The sequence below is a fragment of the Leucoraja erinacea genome, chromosome 28 (assembly GCF_028641065.1).
Source record: "Leucoraja erinacea ecotype New England chromosome 28, Leri_hhj_1, whole genome shotgun sequence".
NCBI classification, from domain to species: Eukaryota; Metazoa; Chordata; class Chondrichthyes; order Rajiformes; family Rajidae; genus Leucoraja; species Leucoraja erinaceus.
In genome coordinates, this window is record NC_073404.1 from 14228147 (window position 1) to 14250610 (window position 22464).

Sequence of the window (22464 nt, forward strand, 5' to 3'; positions counted from 1 at the left end):
ATCCATGCTTTTGGTGGCTGGATCTGGAATGCATCCAGTCTACCAATCAGCATTGACCCACTGCAGTTCGCCTACTGCTGCAACAGGTCCATGGCTGATGCCATCTCCCTGATGCTACACTCATCCCTGGAACACCTGGATAAGAGAGACACCTACGTCAGACTTCTATTCATAGACTACAGCTCTTTAATACCATTATCCTATCCTATCCAAGCTCAACACCAAACATGATGTGATAGATAGATCAAATAATTTATTATCAAGAAGCAACCTTGTAAAGTAGAAGTTTAACAGATAGCCCACAGAATTTTCAGCAAGAAACTGTTTGTGGGGGACTCTGGGGGAGAGTTAATGGTGTCGAAACTGGCCTTATTGCCCGGGATGGTCAAATAAACAAGTCTAAATCAGTCATAGACCAGAGATTAAAAAGGAAGAAAACTGGGAGGCTGCTGGAATTTTGGCTGTTATGATTGTGTTTTTAATCAATCTGTTCCCTATTTCCCTTTTGCTCCACCTGATGCACTCGTATTTGGTATGATTTATCTGGATAGTATGTGAACAACATTTTTCACTCTATCTTGGTACACACTAATAATAAACAAATACCAATACAGAACAACTAGAAACTGCAACTCACCAATAAGTCACATTTGTAGAATGTTACCTCTATGCCTCTTCCTGTCCTCACAGACGTTTGTGAATTGCTAACTTCTTGATCCACGTTGATGGAGAATCATTTTGCCCAAATGTCACATTTGTGTTGGAGCCTGCAAAAGACAATCCCTGTAACAATGGCTGACAATTCTTGAAGAAAATGATCAGAATGGTCAATCAGCTCTCTCCTTGCAATTAATTAAATGTACTTACCGTCTCAGTACTGCAGTTGTTCCTTCATTGGCAACCACGCCTTTATTGGCAACCACAGGTCACAGGCATTGGAATGCACCTCCATCAGTCCAAATAGAAGCAGGGGTGGGGGGGGGGAAGAGAAGTGGGAAGTGGGAAGGTAGCAAGGAAAATAGTTTGTTATATTCGTTCCAGTTCTGTTGATCCGAGCAGTAGAAGTTTTAATTTAGGCAGGACATTTATAAGGAGAGGGAGCTGGAGTGAGTATTGTCAGGGGAATGGGTAGATAATGTGGTGACAGGTAAATAGAGCAGTTGAGAGGAAAGAGTTTGAAATGGAGCACCAGAGTTTTCATTAAGGTAAGAGAAAGTGGGCAAGGGGGCACTTTGAGGGCGGTTGGGCAAAGTAGGAACAAAAGTGACAGGTAGTGGAACAACAGCATTGGAACGAGATAGGATGGATATAAAAGTCGTAGATGTGGTGTCTGCACACTTTGAACTGACGGATGGACATTCCACCAGATGACCTGGGATCACAGTGACTTCAGTTACTTCAGTCACTGTTTTACAACTAAAATAAAACAAAGTGAACTAAATTAGTAATGCTGATGTTCAGACTTACAATGCAGCTGGAACCATAAGAAGTCTATAAGACCATAACACCTAGGAGCAGAAATAGACCATTCGGCCCATCAAGTTAACTCCATCATTCAATCATAACTGATCTGTTTATCTTTCTCAACCCCACTCTGCCTTGTGTCCCCAACCTTTGAAACCGTTACTAATCAAAAACCTATAAATCTCTGCTTTAAAAATACTTAATGTCTTGGCTTCCTCAGCGATCTGTAGCAATGAATTCCACAGATTCACCACCCTCTGGCTAAAGAAAATCAATATATTTTTTAGTGCGAGTGTCCCTAATAGGATCTGCATTTATTGCCTATTTTCAATTGCCCTTGAGAAAGCAATGGGGGACTATCATCTTGAACCATCGCAGTTCATCTGGTAAAGATCCTCACACAGCAGTGTACATTGCTGGGACACTTCAGGATGTGAATTTGCTGCGGCCTGATGCCAGGCAGTAGAAATCCTCCCTCAAGGAGGTTCATTTAAATGCCACAATAAAACCAGAAAATGCTGGAAATACTCAGCCGATCAGGCTACATCTGTAGGAAGAGAAATAGAGTTGAGATTTTAGGTCAAAGACCCTTCATTGGAACTGGAAAGTAAAAGAAGTGTTATCAGTCTGCAAAGCTTCAATCTAAATTTATCAGGATTATTTAAGGGAACGGTGATTGCTATATTATATTGTTTTGCTATATCTATATTATAGATTGTGTATATTTCCATCACTGGTGAAATGGTTTATCTCATAGTGTTTTAATATCATACTGTATTTAAATAATAGATTGGCCAATAGATTACGTTGTCTCAAATTCTTTTTACAAGGCGATCTTACCTCGATAGCTGGTTACCGAACAACAGGGCAGTAAAGTTTCTCCAACATCCTTTGTGAAAAGGATTCTTGTCACTTTTGTATGTTCTCAAAATCTGTCAGCAAGAAAATCATATTGATCAGTCAATGGACAATAGAGAATAGGTGCAGGGGTAGGCCATTTGCCCCTACACGCCAGCGCCACCATCCACTGTGATCATGGCTGATATAACCACACAATCCATACCCAGTTCCAGCCTTCTCCCCATACCCCTTGACTCCGCTTTCTTTAACAGCTTTATCTAACTCTCTTTTGAAAGCATCCAGAGAATTGGCCTGATGCAGAGAATTCCACAGATTCACAGCTCTCTGGATGAAAACCACAGATGCACAACTCTCTGAGTGAAAATCAGGTATTATCAGCAAAGTATAAAATAAATATATTCTGTGGGTGTTTCCAGTTGTTATTTCAGAGTTCCAGCACTGCAGTATTTTGATTTTACACCAAGTGATGACTCCACTCCCTGTGGACCAGCAGGAGTAGGGACTTTTCTTCCCCACTCTGCACCCACAGCCCATCCCCCAGACTCACATGGTAATTTATTGAAACAGCCCAGATCCAAATTGAACATCGTAACATTGCAGTTAATGACTTCAACAACTCAACTGATTTAAAATGGCTAACCTGTGCTTTATGGCAGGTAGCAAGACAAGGAATCACCACACCACTAAATCCAAAAGGTGATTCAGAAAACTCCTTTGCCATAACAGCAGGTGGTATTTTGAACAATAATTAAGGCAAATGACACGAATAGCTTCAAGGGAAGCCAGAGAAATACACGAGTCATGGGATGAATAAATAAGGGTGGGGAGAGGCTCTTGTGAACCCTAAACACAGACTAGGTTAAATCCCTGTTTCTGTGTTTAAATGAAGTGAAAATTAAATTTCAACTGTTATCTTTACTTTTACCTGCTCATACGTGGTCAGTCCAGCTGCGATGAGGTAAGTGTGGAAAGCGAAAAATAAAGATAACGGTACAGAAGCAAGAAGCGAAATTGTAGCAAGAATAAAACTGCAAAACATTATTAAGGAAAATATCATTTCTTGCAATCAACATCAAAAGAGACAAGTAAATTGTTTAATGAATCTTCAGCCAAGAAATTCTGCTAGAGATTTACCCCCTGGATTTTTACCTGAAAATGTTGTGCTGTGTTTCTTGAGTTATTAATTCAAATGTTCACAAAACCGATCCAACTTTGCATTAAAAACGCTTGTTTTTTTCCGCTGATGACGTGACAATGGATTGGCCTGCCGTCTGCTCGCACTGCGATTGATGTCACCTCCCACCCCTCCCTCCTCCTCCCCCCCCGTTGTTCAAGATACCTGTCGACTGAAGACATTTGCCCGATCGCGCCTCAACCCGGGCCCTCGAGCTTTGGTCGACGCACGCTCACGGCGTCGAGGAAAGAGATAAAAAAGATTTCCCCACTCCCACATAATATAAATACTAAAGGGTCACTAAAAACACACAAGTAAACACAGACCAAAATAGCAAAAGAAAAAAAAGACGAGACAGGCTGTTAGCGCGGTTGCCCTGTATGGTGCCAGCATTGTAACCTAACATGTGAGGGCTGTCTTTAATCTGGGTGTTTATGGGGTGAAATGATGCAGGATCCATCACTGATACGTTAGGCTCAATAGGCTACTTCTGTACTGCTTAATTATCTGGAATGCTGGAGTCTAATTTATTAAGCACTTTGCAATGTGGGATATACTGTGCTAATAACTACAGACAACATAACTTTCTTTCAAATGCCGGTAAAAGGATACGTGGTGATCTTGGATAGAAATAGTGCATTGGGATTTTTAACTAGAAAGATAGTGCAGAAGGAAAGCATGAGAAGAAAATAGACAGTTAAGGAAAAGAGTAAAGTGTAGAAAAAACGATGATTTCTTTTCCCAATGCACTTTTTAAGAAAGAAACAGTGATGGTCAAGATCCTGTTGACAACACAGAATTGACAATTTCAGCACTCAGCAATTTTTTGTACATTATATAAACCATTTCAATTGTTTTCTGATAGTTGTGTTAAAAATAATCTAAATTTTCTGCCTTTTTCCCATTTTTATAGTCAGATCAGCTACACTTTGATCATCCAACAGCTCAACCAGCACAATGCACCACAAAAAATCTCCCTGCTCATGACCTAAAACGTAATCGAATGAATTTGGGAAATTTTGGAAAAGATTTAATAGGAATGTGAGGGGGCTTTTTATTTACACATAGAGTGGTGGGTATATGGAACAGGTGCCAAAGGCGGTAGTTGAGGCAAATACTACAACCACATTTGGACAGGTATATGGATAGAAAAGGTTTAGAGGGACATGGGTCACATGTGGGCAGTTGGGATTAGGGTAGATGGGGCACCTTGGTGGGCAAATTGGATCAAAAGGCCTGTGTGCATGCTGTATGACTCTGACGAACAGAACACAACTGTGTGATTCTGGACTGTGCTATCTCCAACTACTTCATTCACAACAACTCAGCATCGTTGGCTTGGCTAGCATGTATTGCTCATCTATAGCTACCCTCAAACTGGCTGACATGGTCCAGGGATCCCATAATGGGCAAGTGGAAACATTTACTTAACAAGGCCCTGTTCCGAACTGAGAGAAACGATCATGGTGTTATCTTCGGTCACTTTTTCAGGCCAAGTATTGCTTGAGGACATTTGTCTATAACTCTTTGTGGCAGCCTTGTTACAGAAAAACAGATGCCCAAAATATTGCCCACGGACACGGTATATACTTTACCCACTGCTCTCCTAGCAGGCACTCTGAACTGCAGTGACCTTTCATAACTCCGAACAATCAATCAAGGAGAATTCCTCAAAGAACAATGGATCAAATTTGTTCTAGATTTTACCTCTATACACACATCGCAGCTGTAGCAGTGTCGACATCTTGGGGGACGGTAGATTTTACAGATATGGCACCACTTGCTGGTAAATATGGTGCCATTTATCATCACCTCTGGTGCATCCAGAACCCCACTGACGTCGACAGAATCTGAAACAAAAGGGAATTGAACTGTGAAGATGGAGGTCCATTAACTTGTGGTGACTTTTCACAAACTACCTATACTGGGTAGGTGGTGGAAATGTCATTTACGGGCATTTTTAAAACATGATCACCATGTATGCTTCAAAGCAGTTATGGAAAAGGATAAAGTTTATCTTCAGGTTAAGCTAAAATGGAGAATGCTGATTTCAATAGTGCAAGTGAGCCCTCAGCAAAAGTAGATTGGGAGCAAATGTCAGCGGGTAAAACAATACCTGACGAGTGGGAGTCTTTTAAAAGCGATTTAGTGTTTAGGGACACTGTTTCCTGTTTCAGTCAAACAACAAATGTCTTGCACTCCCACTCTCAGTGAAAGGGGCGCCGTCGAATGTAGCTGCCCTGCCAGCAGCTGTTATTCCTTACACCCTTTACTTTATTTTTAGTGAGTTAACAGTGTTAGTTTTGGAGGTCTAATCTTTTATATGTGGGGGGTGAGGGGGCAGGGAAGGGGGAAACTTTTTTTTTCTCAGTCCCTACCTGGTCGGAGATGCGACTTTTCTGAGCCGCATCTTCGCCCCTTCCTCACGGCCTACCACGGGCCTGGAGCGGCGTTTCCTGCTGGGACTTCAGTGGTGGCACAGCGCTGAAGCGCCATCACAGAGCGGGCGATGCCTTACCTGGGTCGCCGTGCGGTGGGCTGAGGAGTGCTGAGACCGCCGATTACAACATTGCGGAGCTGCGTTCAGTGGAGCCTCCAGCTGTGGGGCTGCGCTGAACTTTAAACACTGCGGAGCCTGGGATCTCTCGCCGAGCTCCAACCAGTGCGGCCTGTGGCCTTCGGGAGCCGCATTCTCCGGGGAGGAAGCGGCCATTCCAGACACTCCAAGCCGCTGAGAGGGTTCTGCCGGAGTTCCATCATCCGACGAGAGGGCCTGAAGCATAGGCTGCCGTAGAGGCAACTGCGAAGGCCTCAAATAGGCCCGACCATGGGTGAGCAGGGGTTAGGACTGGACTTTGTGCCTTCCCTCACAGTGGGAACCAATGTGGGGGCATGTTTTTATTTTTATAGGGAGGTTGCACGTAAGGTCACCTGGTCAAAGTGCATGACGCACAAGGAGCTCAATCCATGTGGAGGACATGGCAGCATCTGGCACACGCTTAACACACGGAACGCGTACCTTATTACCTGTTAAAAAACGCCAAAATTGTCATTTTTTGTGCTATAAATATTTGTGGGTGTTGTCATTGAAAGTGGGAAGGTTTGCTCTGAACCCGAGCACCAAGGTGTAAGCGGCCGAAGGAGCACCCCTCGGGACAGCCCCCACTCTCCCACCCGGGGTCAGCGCTGTCCGGCCACAGCTGCCCTCCTCCCCGTCTCCCTCTGTGGGCCGCACTGTCACGGGGCTGTAGGTCGGCAGCGCCCACACATGGAGCCGAGCGGGGCCAGGATGGAGCGGGACCGGGGCCGAGGTCGGAGCGGGGCAACGTCAGCTACAGCAGAGTTGGGGGCGGTCTGCTCCCTCCGCCCACCCAGAGTCATTGACCGCGCTGCACTGACACACCGACCCCGCGTTCGCCTCCCACCCCTGGCCGCGGGAATAGATGGCCTGGGGTCCGCGGGTGTGCAACCAGTCCAGTTGCTGGGCTAGAAGAAGGGCCCGTTGTACAGGCAGCCGTAGTAAATGCTTACCTGCAGTGCACCGTGTGTACTCCAGTTGGCGTTGCATGGCAACAGTACGCGTCACGGGTCATGACCTCGACTGCGTGCAACCTCCCTATTGTTAAATTCTTTAATGTTGTGTCTTATTTTTATTGGTGTGCTGCAAATGGCAAGTCAAATTTCACTACACCAATTGGTGTATGTGATAATAAATGTCCTTTGTCCTTTGACACATACTTCGATGTTGAGCAGCCCGCACCCTAACTTGCGATGCCACCCAGTACGGGCTGTGTGCTGTCTGCCTACAAAATGAAGGTAAGGGTCCCGCCCGACCTGTCGCCTATGCCTCCCACACAATGTCTGACACAGAACGGCGCTACGATCAGATCAAAAAGGAAATGTTCGCCATACCTTTTGCCTGCCAGAAATTCAAGAACTTTATCTTTGGGAACCCGGTCACAATTGAAACTGACCACCAGCCCTTGGTCAGCATCCTGAACAAACCAATGCACGCGGCCCCTGCACGCTTAGAACGTTTGATGATGGAACTACAAAGGTATGACATAAAACTGATTTACAAACACATAAAGGACGTGTACTTAGCCGTCACCCTGTCACAGTCACCGCGAGGCAGATGCGAGAAGTACCTGTCAGGACGATGGTTATGTGGTTATGATGGTGTCTTACCTTCCATCCGCGTGTTTTGATCACCTTGCAGCACAAACGGCTGAAGCCAAATCGTAACAGTCGCTCTCCACTGTCATCCTTCATGCTTGGTCAGACAAACACTTCCAGCTGCCTCCAATTTGCCCATTCTACCCGGTTCGCGACTAACTAGTTTTCCACGACGGCATTGTGGTGAAGGGACTCAAGGCAGTTATTCCGGCATCTCTGCGCATCACATATTTCGAGGACGTCCACGGGGCCATCCCGGGGTGGAAGCAACTATCCAGTGAGCAAAAAGTATGTTCTGGCCTGGGATGGCCGATTTTGTGCGTGATTAAGTCGAAGCCTGCGCGGTTTGCAACAGCTTAGCTCCGCACCAGCCCAAACAACCGCTCTTCTCACACCCCACACCGGACATACCCTGGTACACAGTTGCGACTGACAATTTCGAGTGGCATAGCAAACAGTACCTTGTCCTAGTTGATTCATACTCGGGGTGGTATGAGATTGATTTGCTCAGCAGTCCTACCCCGCCATGGCCATCCAGAAACTTGCGCGCCACTTCGCTGGCCAAAGGGCACTGGTCCCACTGCTCTCTGACAATGGCTGTCATTTCTCCAGTCAACTCTTCAGGGGTTTCGCTAAACACTGGCATTTTTGCCACATTACCAGCAGCCCCGAATACACGCAGTCCAACGGCCTGGCTGAAAGCGCAGTAAGAAGTGCCAAACAGTTAATGGACTGATCACACAGGGCCGGCTCCGATGTCTATCGCGACCTGCGGAACATCTCCTGTGATCCGATTCTGGGATACCCTGCCCAGCGCCTCATGTCAAGGTAGACACGCAGTACTCTACCTATGGCCAAGCAGATGATACAGCTACAAGTTCGTGCTCCAGCAGCATTTCAATCCAAGCTCCAGCAAGGCCGAGATGCTCAGAAGAAACATTAGGACAAGACCAGCGTACCACTACCGCCACTTACCAAAGAGCAAGTCTTCCATTTGCAGTCGCCCAAAGGCTATGACCGCCTGGGTGTTGTTCTGGGGTCCACTGAGGAGCCACTCTCCTACCTGGTCAGTGTTGACAACGGCATCTACAGATGCACCCGGCAGCACCTCCGTCTGGTTAACGAGCCAGTGCCTCCTTCACGGTTTAACGGGATATCTCCCATGGTTCCACGGCCGCTGCCTGACTCGTGTCCGATTGCCTCACCGCTCCAGTCACTGCCACTACAGTCCCCGCTTTCGCCCACAATGCCGACAACCCCGGTACCTTCTCCTGTTCAATCTCCACTCAAGGAAGAAGACGGGTACTACCTTACGCATGCAGGATGTGTTTGCAAGCCAAATTGGAAAATTCACTGTCTATCTCTGAACTGTGTACGACTTGCTTTATTTTACATGCTAGCACGATGTATAAGTGCACTCACCCGATATTGCTGTTTTACAATATATTCCGCCAAATGTTTTTTAAATTATGCATTGGTTCTTTAAGAGGAAGGATGCAGGTTAACCATATTAATCTATGCCCATATAATCTCCACTACACATAATATGCATGTCACACATTCCACCATATAATCCAGTCCAAGTTTTGGGCATCATGAGTACTGTACTTTTGTCAGCCTGTCGTTATGCCACGGCAGTTAGTACTTGAGCTGATGTGATGAGCACTGTTGTGTGTAACGTTCTCTCTTTATGATTTTAATAAAAGGCTAATGGTTCACGACAGACTTTGTAATGGATCACTTACTAACATTTACCTCTGGCAATAATTCCTGGATTCATACACAAACACAGAGCGTAGCTGCTCACAGTAAAGATCATAAATAGAGATCGCAGGATAGGCACTGCAATTGTAACATTCCTTGTCAGCCAAACGCACCTGGAAAAGTTGAAAATTATATCTTAGATATTTATAACACCAATATGAGACCTTTAAGGGCCTGTCCCAGTAGCATGCGGACCTAACGTGGTCGCTTGAGCCGTACGGCCTCGCGGGGCCGGTCCCACTTCGGCTCCGGTTGGAAGTGGGACCGGCCCCGCGAGGCCGTACGCCTCAAGCCACCACGTTCGGTCGTGCTCGCCGCATGTAGCCGCATGCTGGTGGGACAGGCCCTTTATTATCTTAACAATGAGCTTTCCCCAACTAATGCTCCCACACAAAAGGACAGGAGTCCACAATTCAGCCCTTTGAGCTACTCTTCCAATGGGTGAGATCATGGTCACTTCTGTTCCCTCAGAGCAAAACACAAGAACAAGGGGAAGAGAGTGGCACACAGCTGATGGAGCTGCTTCATCATTAACTAAACGGACCACTGATTTGATTGTAACCTCGAGTTCACATTAATGTCTGCCCATGGTAAACCATTCCTTGCTTATCAAGTGTCTATCAACCTTTGTCTTAAAAATATTCAAAAACTTTGCTTCCAGTGTCCATTTATAAAAGAAAGTTTCCAAGATTGCAATTATTGGAAAAAAAAACCTTTTCCTTAATCATAATTAAATGTGTAGGACAGAACTGCTCCAGAATTACTCCGGCAATTCAGCGGGACAGGCAGCTTCCCTGAAGAGAAAGAATGGGTGATGTTTCAGGTCGAGACCCTTCTTTAGACTGAGAGTTTGGGAAGAGGGAAACTAGTGATGATTAGTGCGGGTAAGGGGAGTGAGCCGGTTGATGTCATGCCGGCAGTTAGAAATAAAAAGGACTATAGAGGGTAGAAGGCCGTCCGGTTAAATCCATGAGGAGGGGGACTGGTGAAGTTTGGAGAAGGAGTCATCACTGGGTGATGGGGACACACTGTCATAGAAAAAGGCACGGAGGCAGATGGAAGGAAAGCTCTATGTCGTGGTGGACTCGAACACGTTGAGGTGGGAGCAGAGGGGAACAAATGTGAGTCCTCTGTTGAGGACAGACCGTTCTGTATTGGAAAGGGGAAGGTCAGGGGTGATGGTGAAGACACAACAAGGTTGTGGGTTGGGGTCAGAGTGGGGGGGGGTGGGTGAGGGGGAGGCAGGTGAGTTTCCCTCTTCCTCTAATCTCAGTCTAAAGAAGGGTCTCGACTCGAAATGTTACTCATTCCGAATCTCCAAAGATGATGCCTGTCCCAATAAAAGTACACACATGGGGGTCCTTCAGAATTCAACTTCCGAAATATTGCTTACAAGTTCTAGAAGTAAGATATTTTACTCCTAAGATATCTATAATTTACTAATAAAGATACTCACGGGAATAAGTAAAATAAGACTGTCACACCAACAAATGAAAACGCCAAAATTAAGTTAGGCATGTTTCTCATGAAAGGCTGTGGTGATTCCTCAATGCCACTAATATTGTTCCTCAAACCCTCTGGGGGCTCCATTCCTCTACTACTATCTGAAATACGGTTCTTCCCACAACAAACAGTTCTTTGAGAAGGCATGGCCTCCTCTTCACTCCTTGTCCTCGTCACCTCTGGCTTGGATGTTGTTGTGTTATTTGAGAGGTACATGTTGTCATGGAAATTTCAACGATGACATAACAAATATATATGCTGGATACCATTATGCATGCATAGACCGGGTCATAGCTATTCAGCACAAAAACAGGTCATTTGGCCCAATTTCGTCATGCCAACTAAGTTACTTCAGTGAGCTTGTTCCACTTGCCTGCGCCTAATCCATATCCTTCCAAATAATTCCTATGTACCTAAGTGTCTTTTAAATATCATATTGTATCCGCCTCTACCACTTCCTTTGACAGCTAGTTCCAATTATGCACCACCCTCTGTGGAAGAGTTGCCCTTAGGTCCCTTTTAAATCCTGATTGTGGACTTCAGAAGGGGTAGGATGGGGACCCACAGTCCCATTTATATCAATGGTGGAAAAGGTCCAGAACTTCAAAGTACTGGGCATGCATATTTCCTGGTCCCAGACACTGATGCAATTATAAAGAAAGCACATGAGTGCATCTAGTTCCTGAGAAGATTACGAGAGTCGGTATGTCAAGGAGGACTCTCTCGAACTTCTACAGGTGCACAGTAGAGAGCATGCTGACCGGTTGCATTGTGGCTTGGTTCGGCAACTTGAGCGTCCAGGAGCGGAAAAGGCTGCAAAAAGTTGTAAACACTGCCCAGTCTATCATCAGCTCTGACCTCCCCACCACTGAAGGAATCTATCGTAGTCACTGCCACAAAAAGGCTGCCAACATCATCAAGGACCCACACCATTCTGGACACACACTCATCTCTCCGCTGCCATCAGGTAGAAGGTACAGGAGCCTGAAATCTGCAACATCCAGGTTCAGGAACAGCTCCTTCCCCACAGCCATCAGACTATTAAACACAAATTCTGAAACTCTGAACTATAACAGCCTATTGATGTCGGGACCAGCCCCGCACAACACCAGACGGCTCCGGTTGGAAGTGGGACTGGCCCCGCGAGGCCTTACGCCTCAAGCCACGACATTTGGTCTCGCTCGCCGCATGCAGTCTCATGTTGGTGGGACAGGCCCTTTATTATCTTAACAAGAAGCTTTCCCCAACTAATGCTCCCACACAAAAGGACAGGAGTCCACAATTCAGCCCTTTGAGCTACTCTTCCTATGGGTGAGATCATGGTCACCTCTGTTCCCTCAGAGCCAAACACATGAACAAGGGGAAGAGAGAGGCACACAGCTGATGGAGCTGCTCCATCATTAACTAAACAGACCACTGATTTGATTGTAACCTCGAGTTCACATTAATGTCTGCCCATGGTAAACCATTCCTTGCTTATCAAGTATCTATCAACCTTTGTCTTAAAAATATTCAAAAACTTTGCTTCCAGTGTCCATTTATAAAAGAAAGTTTCCAAGATTGCAATTATTGGAAAAAAAAACCTTTTCCTTAATCATAATTAAATGTGTAGAATAGAACTGCTCCAGAATTGCTCCAGCAATTCAGCGGAACAGGCAGCTTCCCTGAAGAGAAAGAATGGGTTATGTTTCGGGTCGAGACCCATCTTTAGACTGAGAGTTTGGGAAGAGGGAAACTAGTGATGATTAGTGCGGGTAAGGGGAGTGAGCCGGTTGATGTCATGCCGGCAGTTAGAAATAAAAAGGACTATAGAGGGTAGAAGGCCGTCCGGATAAATCCATGAGGAGGGGGACTGGTGAAGATGGGAGAAGGAGTCATCACTGGGTGATGGGGACACCCTGTCATAGAAAAAGGCACGGAGGCAGAGGAGATGGAAGGAAAGCTCTATGTCGTGGTGGACTCGAACACTTTGAGGTGGGAGCAGAGGGGAACAAATGTGAATCCTCTGTTGAGGACAGACAGTTCTGTATTGGAAAGGGGGAGGTCAGGGGTGATGGTGAAGACACAACAAGGTTGTGCGTTGGGGTCAGAGTGCGGGGGGGGGGGGGGGGAGGGGGAGGCAGGTGAGTTTCCCTCTTCCTCTGTCTAAAGAAGGGTCTCGACTCGAAATGTTACTCATTCCGAATCTCCAAAGATGATGCCTGTCTCAATAAAACTACACACATGGGGGTCCTTCAGAGTTCAACTTCTGAAATATTGCTTACTTCTACAAGTTCTAGAAGTAAGATATTTAACTCCTAAAATATCTATAATTTACTAATAAAGATACTCACGGGAATAAGTAAAATAGGACTGTCACACCAACAAATAAAAACGCCAAAATTAAATTAGGCATGTTTCTCATGAAAGGCTGTGGTGATTCCTCAATGCCACTAATATTGTTCCTCAAACCCTCTGGGGGCTCCATTCCTCTACTACTATCTGAAATACGGTTCTTCCCACAACAAACAGTTCTTTGAGAAGGCATGGCCTCCTCTTCACTCCTTGTCCTCGCCACCTCTGGCTTGGATGTTGTTGTGTTATTTGAGAGGTACATGTTGTCATGGAAATTTCAACGATGACATAACAAATATATATGCTGGATACCATTATGCATGCATTGACCGAGTCATAGCTATTCAGCACAAAAACAGGTTATTTGGCCCAACTTCGTCATGCCAACTAAGTTACTTCAGTGAGCTTGTTCCACTTGCCTGCGCCTAATCCATATCCTTCCAAATAATTCCTATGTACCTAAGTGTCTTTTAAATATCATATTGTATCCGCCTCTACCACTTCCTTTGACAGCTGGTTCCAATTATGCACCACCCTCTGTGGAAGAGTTGCCCTTAGGTCCCTTTTGAATCCATCCCCATTCAACTTAAAACAATGGACTACCCCGGGGAAAAGACTGTGGCTATTACCTCATTTATGCCCCTCAAGATGTTTTAAACTGCGACAAGATCAACTCCCTGCCTCCTAAGTTCCAGGATAAACAAAACACCCAATCCAGTCTATATATAATTCAAACTCCTCAGACCCAGTGACAAACTCATAAATTATTTTTGCATCCTTTACAATTTAATGACATCCTTCCATTAACAGGGCACCAAGACTGTACCCATGTGGCCTTAACAATGTCCTAACACCTACACTCAATGCCTGAGAGATGAAAATGTGCCCAGCACGCCATTCACCACCCTGTCAGTTTGTGTTGCCACCTTTGGTGGAACTATGTACCTACACCTCTAGTCTTATGAAAGGTCTCGCCCCGAAATGTCAACCATTCCTTTTCCATCACTGAATCCTCTACTACCACGTGTTTTTTTTGTTCAAGTGAGCCAGTGCAGTGGAGAGCCAGTGAGATCACATCCCCTGTTGTAACACTATGTGAACTGTAGGGGATGCAGGCCGGGATTGATATGCGTCATAACACATCTCCCAAAACTCTTCATTAGTGCCACTGAATGGTAGTCCGTGGAGCAGGCATGTCACTTTACTCTTCTTGGGCAATGTTATTTTTGATGTTCCTTTAAAGCAGGTGAGAACCACAGACCTTCGTAATTAAAAGGTGAGAATGTCTGTAAAAGCTCCAGCCATTTGGTCTGCACAGGTTTTGTGAATGCAGCCAGGTCCACCATCAGGACAGGATGCTTTCTAAGGAATTTCTGATGTTGGTCTTGGTGAGTATTGTTACAGTGTAATTGGGGACTGCGGGGGTCCATAAAAGTACATCAATATTTTCCCTTAAAAGCATTTATAAAAAAACATTGAGCTGTTCCACGAGTGATGCATTGCTGTCACTTGAGCAATTACTTCATTTTGCCTTGTAGGAAATGATAGTGTGAAAGCCCTGCCACAGCTGCCGAACATCCACTGGATCCTCCAGTTTAGACCGAAAATGTCTCTTCTCTTTGGTAGTGGTCTTGTTGAAATCGTATCTGGACTTTCTATATGACTCTGTATCGCCATACTTTAATGGCCGAGATTTGTTCTTCAGTAGATTACAGATCTTCTGGTTCATCCAAGGCTTCTGATTAGGAAACATTTGGATGATCTTGGTGGAAACACACTGTGATACAGATTTTGGTGATAACCACGGAATATCCATTCAGTTCTGGTGCCAAGTCATAGAACATAACACAGAACTGTATAACACAGGAACAGGTCCACAATGTCTGTGCCGAACATGATGCCAAGTTGAACAAATATCCTGTCTGCAAAAGATCTGTATTAATCTATTTCCTGCATATCTATGTGTGTATTTAAAAGCTTAAATGCAACTGACATATCTCTCTCCACCACCACCTCTGGCAGCACATTCCAGGTACCCACCACTCTCTGCGTTTTAAACTTGCCCCACGCCTCTTCTCTAAATAGATCCACTCACCTTAAAGCTATGCCCTCTAGTGTTTGACATTTCTACAAATGCAAAGCAGTCATTGGTCATTCCCCTGCCTTCCCTGGACCAATTCTGTGCAATCCTCACTGCTGGAGTTTCAGCACTTCAATTGTTACCCAAATGCAGGAAGCCAGGTGGCCTCCGGGAAGGCCGGGAAGACCTCAGGCGCCGACGGGCTAGATCTCCCAGGAGTAACGGAGCTGGAGCTGCCGTCTGTGTGGGAATCCCCGATCACTATGGAGCTGGAGCTGCCATCTGTGAGGGAATCCCCGTTTCAGCAAAGGTTCGCAGAAACAGCAGGTACAGTACCTGGAAACTACGGGGAGGCCTCCATTGCATCTGAAAAAGTGGCCGACGGGCAGGACTTCAGGTCAGACTGAAGGGCAGAGGACTTTGACCCCCTCTCCCTACCATCCTCCTGGCCAATGTACAGTTCCTTGAAAATAAAGAGGAGGACTTAAGAGCAAGGCTGCTTTTCCAAAGAGAGCTGAGGGAATGCTCTGTGCTCTGTTTCACAGAGACATGGCTCACCCCCAGCTCCCCAGACTCAGCAGTCCAGCCTGAAGGTTTGCCCATCCAGCGCATGGACCGTACACTGGCATCTGGGAAAGGGAGAGGAGGGGGCGTCTGCTTTATGGCCAACCCTGTGTGGTGCTCAGACATGGCAGTCCTATCCAACTCCTGCTCTCCACACCTGGAACACCTAGCTGTGAAGTGCCGTCCCTTCTACCTACCGAGGGAATCCACCTCCATCATCCTGACCGTGTCTACATCCCTCCCCAGGCAGATGTTCATCTGGCACTGGGGGAGCTGCACGCCATGGTCAACAAGCACCAGGCAGCTTACCCCGAGGCATTTACCACCATAGATGGGGATTTCAACAAAGCCAACCTTAAGAAATCACTCCCTAACGTTCACCAACATGTCTCCTGCAGCACCAGAGAACCAAACACCCTCAACCACTGCTTCACGGCCATCAAGGATGCCTATCACTCTATCCTTCGCCCTCACTTTGGTAAATCCGACCATACTGCGGTGCTGCTTCTTCCTACAGGCAGCAATTTAAAGGGGGGGGGGGGGAGGTGCGGAGGGGCAGAGGAACAACTCCAAGACTGTTTTAGTCTGTAGACTGGCAAATGTTCAGGGACTCGGCAACGGACCTGAATGAATATGCCACAGTCGCTACAGACTTCATAAAGAAATGTGTGGAGGACTGCACCCCAACAAAAACCTTCTGAGTGATTCCTAACCAGAAGCCTTGGATGAACAATGAGATCCGCATTGTTCTGAAGACCAGATCCCAGGCATTCAGGTCTGGCGACGCAGAGGTCTACTAGAAGTCCAGATGCGACCTTGGTAAGGCCATCAAAAAGGCCAAAAGGTTCTTCTGCTCCAAGCTGGAGGATGAGATGGATGTTTGGCAACTGGCGGGGCTTGAATGCCATCACCTCCTACAAGGCAAAATCAGGAGGCAGCTCAAATGCCAGCGAAGCATCACTCCCTGACGAGCTCAATGCGTTTTATGCACGCTTTGATGGGGAGAACACTGATGTGCCTTCCCAAGACCATATTCGCCGTGATGGTATCTCGGTCAGTCACCGACGTCAGAAGATCCTTTTGGCCTTTTTGATGGCTTTTTCGGAGAGCGCCTGGACCTGATGGTATACCCGGGCATGTTTAAAAACATGTGCGGACCAACTGGCTAGAGTTTGACGCAACTTGAGTGTCCAGGAGCGGAAAAGGCAAAAAGGTAAACACTGCCCAGCCCATCATCAGCTCTGACCTCCCCACCATCGAAGGGATCTATCGCAGTCGCTGCCTCAAAAAGGCTGCAAACATCATCAAGGACCCACACCATCCTGGCCACACACTCATCTCTCAGCTGCCATAGGGTAGAAGGTACAGGAGCCTGAAATCTGCAACATCCAGGTTCAGGAACAGCTCCTTCCCCACAGCCACCAGACTATTAAACATAACTTCAAACAAACTCTGAACTATAACAGCCTATTGCACTTTATCTGTTTATTTATGTGTGTATATATATATATATATATTCTATGGTATATGAACACACTGATCTGTTCTGTATTTATGACCACAATATTCTGTTATGCAGCAGCAAGCAAGAATTTCAATATCCTATCTGGGACACATGACAATAAACTCTCGTGACTCTTGGTAATATTAATACCAAAGAACTTGAAGCTCTCAACCATTTCCACTTTGACGCTATTGATAATGATTGGATGCACTCCATCATGTTTCATGAAGTCAATAATTAGCTTCTTCATCTTAATGACATTAAAGGCAGGTTGTTATTCTGATACCATGTTACTAAGTCCTCCATCATCTTCCTGTATTCCATCTGGTCACTGTCCATGATCTGGGCCACCATCTACAAACTTGAAGATGGAGTTAGAGCTTAATTTGGCTGCACAGATGGGGGTACAGTGGCGGACCGAGAGGTCTGGCGGTGAGATTTATCGTGGAGGATGCGCTGTCACCTATCCTCACTGAATGTGACTCCTCGGTCTAGGAGTTTGGAGATGAGTTTAGATGGGATTATGGTGTTGAAGGCAAAGTCAAAACATTGAAGTGCAATGTAGGTGTCCTTATTGCCTAGGTGTTCCAGAGATGAATTTAGGGACAGGGACATGGTGTCTGCTGTGGACCTGTTGTAGTGGTCGGCAAACTACAGCGGATCAAGGCTGGCTAGGAGGCTGGAGTTGGTGTGTGACATTACCAGTCTCTCGAAGCATTTCAGCCATTTTCTCACTCCCTCGTGCACTTAGTTTCTTACTCAGGCAATCTCCCACTCTCTGTCAGCATCTCACACACTCGCTCAATTACTCTCTCATTCATTCTGCTCCACTCTCACTCATCCTCAGAGAGTTTCTCAACACCCAGTTTGTTTCACACACTCGGTTGCTCTCACTCAGTCACACTCGATCATTCTAGCACTCACTCTCAGCCAGTTTCTCAACACACTTTCTCTCACTGCTCATCTCTCCAGGTAGCGACGTAGCTGCGGCGCTCGGCGCATGCGCGGAGGCCCCGCTCTCCCGTAGCAATATGGCCGCCGGGCTTCCGTGGATGAAAAGTCTGAGTCAGGATTGCCTCCCCGCCGCTCCCTGACCACGTCGTGTCGTGCCGCACCATGGCCGAGCCGACCGCCGAGTCTTCCCCCGTGCAGGAACAGGACCGTGAGTAGACTTTCACCTGTTGCCTGTTGAAAGAGTGCGTATCGTGGGCGGGCCCGCCACCCGGGCCTGGCCCAGCCCAGCCGCTGAGCCGGCTCCCTTGCCGCTGCCGCTGCCCGATTGAGGCGTGGCTGGGCTGGGCCGCGATGCGATGGAGGGGATCACAACAGTTGCGGGGCCCCCTCTTCGGCCCGCGCTAGTAGGCTGGCTTTGAAAGGGCAGTGGTCGCGGCGGCGGAGCCCCTTCCCCAGGTACCGGCGTCGGGGCCACATCCGACGTCGCCCTTGCACCTCCCACCGCCGTCCCTCGGTGCAAATCCCAGACACGACAGTGTTAAGAGTTATTTGCACTCCCCACCACTGCGGCCGGTATATCTGGACGTTGATCTTTTGGGATGTGGCGCAGCCAACGAATTCGTACACATATATTCATGGAATTACCTTGTGGGAACCTAGGGAGTGAGTGCCTCTTTCTCTCGATGTTTAAATGTGTCACCATTACCCTGCGTTGTAATGCACAGCCTGCAGTTTGGAGATGCGATGACTGATGCAAGTTGGGAGACAAAGTGATTGTCGGTGGCCCAGTACCAGAATTGATTTGGCGTGTATATACACAATGGGGAACAAATCTATGTGATTCTAATCTGGTCGAAAGCCTGATGAGTTTTAATGTTTATTATGTTGTAGTGTGTACTAATGCACAAAACAAGGAGCTCAGCAAGTGGCCATGCAGTTCATTGTATCCTCTCAGCTTTTGTAGGACTTTGTGATCAAGATTACTTAATGCAAGTCTTCTGCTCAATGTTCTTTTACCGTCTGGGCATTCATCCGTGAACGCTTGATGTACTGATTTTGTTTTAAATGCCAATACCTGCACCACTTATAAATAGAAAAAAAGACACAAAGTACTGGAGTAACTCAGTGAGTCAGGCAGCATTGCTGGAGAACATGGATAGATGATATATTTCGGGTTGGGACCCATCATTTAAAATACTGGATACTTTTTTGAATACACATGGTGTTCTTTGCCTTTATGTAGACAACTTTGCATTACTTGAGCTGAGTGTTCTGCTTTAATATAGTAATTTATTTCATCAACAATGTTTTTAAAATCAAGCAAAAAGCTGACTGTTGGAGGAACTCAACAGGTCTTGCTCATCTGTGGAAGAAAACGGACAGACAAAATTTCAGGTCGGGGTGTTTTGGTGCTGCTTAACTTACCGCGTTCCTCCAGTAGTCTCATTTAGCTCGAGATTCCAGCATTTCAAGATTCAAGAGTTTATTGTCATGTGTCTCTGATAGGACTATGAAATTCTTGCTTTGCTTTAGCACACCAGAACATAGAAACATAGACATAGAAACATAGAAAATAGGTGGAGTAGGCCATTCGGCCCTTCGAGCCTGCACCACCATTCAATATGATCATGGCTGATCATCCAACTCATTATCCTGTACCTGCCTTCTCTCCATACCCCGTGATCCCTCTAGCCACAAGGGCCACATCTAACTCCTTCTTAAATATAGCCAATGAACTGGCCTCAACTACCTTCTGTGGCAGAGAATTCCAGAGATTCACCACTCTCTCTGTGAAAAATGTTTTCCTCATCTCGGTCCTAAAAGATTTCCCCCTTATCCTTAAACTATGACCCAATTAATGTTCAGTTTTGTCCGAGCCGGGCTTAATAACCTGATGGCTGTGGGGAAGCAGCTATTTCTGAACCTGGACGTTGCAGTCTACAGGCTCCTGTACCTTCTACCTGAAGGTAGCGGGGAGATGAGTGTGTGGCCAGGATGGTGTGGGTCCTTGATGATGCTGCCAGCCTTTTTGAGGCAGCGACTGTGCTAGATCCCCTCGATGGAACCGATGATGGACTGGGCAGTGTTTACTACTTTTTGTAGTCTTTTCTGCTCCAGGGCGTTCAAGTTTCCGAACCAAGCCACAATGCATCCAGTCAGCATGCTCTCTACTGTGCACCTGTAGAAGTTAGAGAGAGTCCTCTCCTGCAGTCTCCAGTATGTAATCAAGAATTAATGTAACTTTGTGCTTGGGTTTTCACTTGTCTGCTTGAGGATGTTTTACTGTTAAGGGTCCACAAATGTCAATTGTAATTACATTCCTAAATTTTTAAAACATTTTTACCTTCTCTTTTGCATCATAACTCTTTAAAATATTTATAAACGAGGGTCTCTTGGATTTGGTAAATCATGACAGTTTTTCTTTAATCGTCATGTTCACCGATAATGTATTATCAAGGCAATTCATATCATGCATGAGTGCATGAGGTATTGCAAAGGAGGAAATAAACAGAGTGCAGAATGTAATATTGCAGCTCGGAGAAAGCGTAGATTTAAAAAAATGCAAGGGCTGCAATTAGGTAAATTGGAACATCAGGAATTCATCCTTGGCATATGAGCGGTCTGTTCAAGAGTGTGATAACAGTGTGGAATAAGATGTTATTGAATCTGATGGCATGTGCTTTCAAGCTCTTGTATCTTCTGACAAGTGGGAGAGAGATAATGATTGGAGAGTGACAAGTGCTTGATTGTGTTGGCTGATTTCCCAAGGCAGTGTGAAATGTAGGTGGAGTCGATCGGGGAGAGGCTAGTTTATATGATGGACTGGCTGCATTCACAACTCTGCAATTTCTTGCAGTCTTGGGCAGAGCAGTTGCAATTGCCAACCTGTAATGCATTCCTATAGGATGTTTTGTTTGGTCCATCTGCCAAAATTGGTAAGAGTCATTAGATACATACTGAATTTCCTTAGCCTTGCGAGAAAGTAGAGGAGATGTGGAGTTTACTTGTCTGCAGCTTCAATGTGGGTGGATGAGGACAAATTGGGAAGTAGGGAAATGGTATAAAATGTAGTTGGTATGATAGCAAATGATTAAAAAAAAACCTGCTAGAGAAATAGCAGGAGAAATAACCTTTTCCACATTATCTTTGAAAATGACTGCAGCATGTCAATAATGACCAACAGTAATGATTTTGAAGCAGCGATCTTCGGACCGTATTCAGACAGAAACCTTTTTGAATACTGTTCCAAAGAAATGCATAAAATGCAATGCACTGCATGAGGAGATAATAGAACAGATGGCCAAATATTCAGTTAAAGTGCTCAACTAAGGAAAGAAGAGATGTTGGGAGGGATATGACTTCATGACTCATATACTCAATGCCGTGACTTGTCAAAAGCAAGCATATCATTCGTCATCTTTAACATTCTGGCTACTTGTGTTGTCACTTTCTGTGAGAAAGGACCGGCATGTTTTGCAAATCTGTACTAATTAATTAATTTAAAGTAAGATTGAACTAAGATCTATGCTAATCTCCAGCTAATTAACCTACCAGTGCAACTATGAAATTTTAGCCAACATTGATCTTGCCTGATAGTTTTGACTTGTGTAAACTTTGGGTTACAGACAGTTCATGGAACTCTTTTGTAACCTGGGGAATGTCTATACTCCGAGCAATTATCTTGCCCAGTCAAGAGTGTTTCATTGAGTTTTTCCAACAGAACAGTTAAATTCTTACTTGCAGCAGCCTAGCAGATAATGTAATGTTTTAGAAAGGTTAATTAAATTCATAACCATAATATTAGAGGAAGAAAAAAAACAAATTCCTTGGTGCAACCAAGAAAGTTTTTAGAAGTTCATACTTGTTAAGGTTAATTTTGTGTAGTGTTCAGGAGCCTGAAAGTTGTTGGGGGGAAAAAAACGTATTTTAAACTGGTGGTCACAGTTTTCAGGTATGGATCTTTGATATTGGCTGCCATTTTGAGGCTGCGCCTTTTAATCCCTTCTATGGTGGGGTGGTCAGTATCTTTGATGGACTGGACAGTGTCAGCCACTCGCTGTTATCTTTGTTCATGGGTATTTGAGT

At 45.7% G+C, this 22464-nt stretch overlaps 2 protein-coding genes across 5 annotated transcripts in view; one reads left to right on the forward strand and one right to left on the reverse strand.

Annotated features, from left to right (window-relative positions):
* LOC129710649 (palmitoyltransferase ZDHHC5-A-like) overlaps window positions 1–12578 on the reverse strand; it is a 64656-nt gene extending 52078 nt beyond the window's left edge. The window contains exons 1-9 of one of the 2 annotated variants that reach the window (XM_055657799.1): window positions 10896–12575; window positions 9431–9552; window positions 5207–5349; window positions 4112–4281; window positions 3251–3353; window positions 2305–2396; window positions 868–1416; window positions 638–767; window positions 5–135 (exon numbers count right to left, since the gene is read on the reverse strand). In XM_055657799.1, coding sequence (XP_055513774.1) covers window positions 1086–1416; window positions 2305–2396; window positions 3251–3353; window positions 4112–4281; window positions 5207–5349; window positions 9431–9552; window positions 10896–11158 — 1224 coding nt within the window. In that variant the 5' untranslated portion in view covers window positions 11159–12575 and the 3' untranslated portion in view covers window positions 5–135; window positions 638–767; window positions 868–1085. Of the gene's footprint in view, window positions 1–4; window positions 136–637; window positions 768–867; window positions 1417–2304; window positions 2397–3250; window positions 3354–4111; window positions 4282–5206; window positions 5350–9430; window positions 9553–10895 lie in introns of those variants that run through there. The other variant, XM_055657800.1, reaches the window with a different exon arrangement.
* A 5851-nt stretch (window positions 12579–18429) lies between these two features.
* Window positions 18430–22464, forward strand: part of rabep1 (rabaptin, RAB GTPase binding effector protein 1) — a 68837-nt gene continuing 64802 nt past the window's right edge. The window contains exon 1 of one of the 3 annotated variants that reach the window (XM_055657817.1): window positions 18430–18586. In XM_055657817.1, coding sequence (XP_055513792.1) covers window positions 18541–18586 — 46 coding nt within the window. In that variant the 5' untranslated portion in view covers window positions 18430–18540. Of the gene's footprint in view, window positions 18587–18808; window positions 19042–22464 lie in introns of those variants that run through there. The other 2 variants (XM_055657815.1, XM_055657816.1) reach the window with 2 other exon arrangements.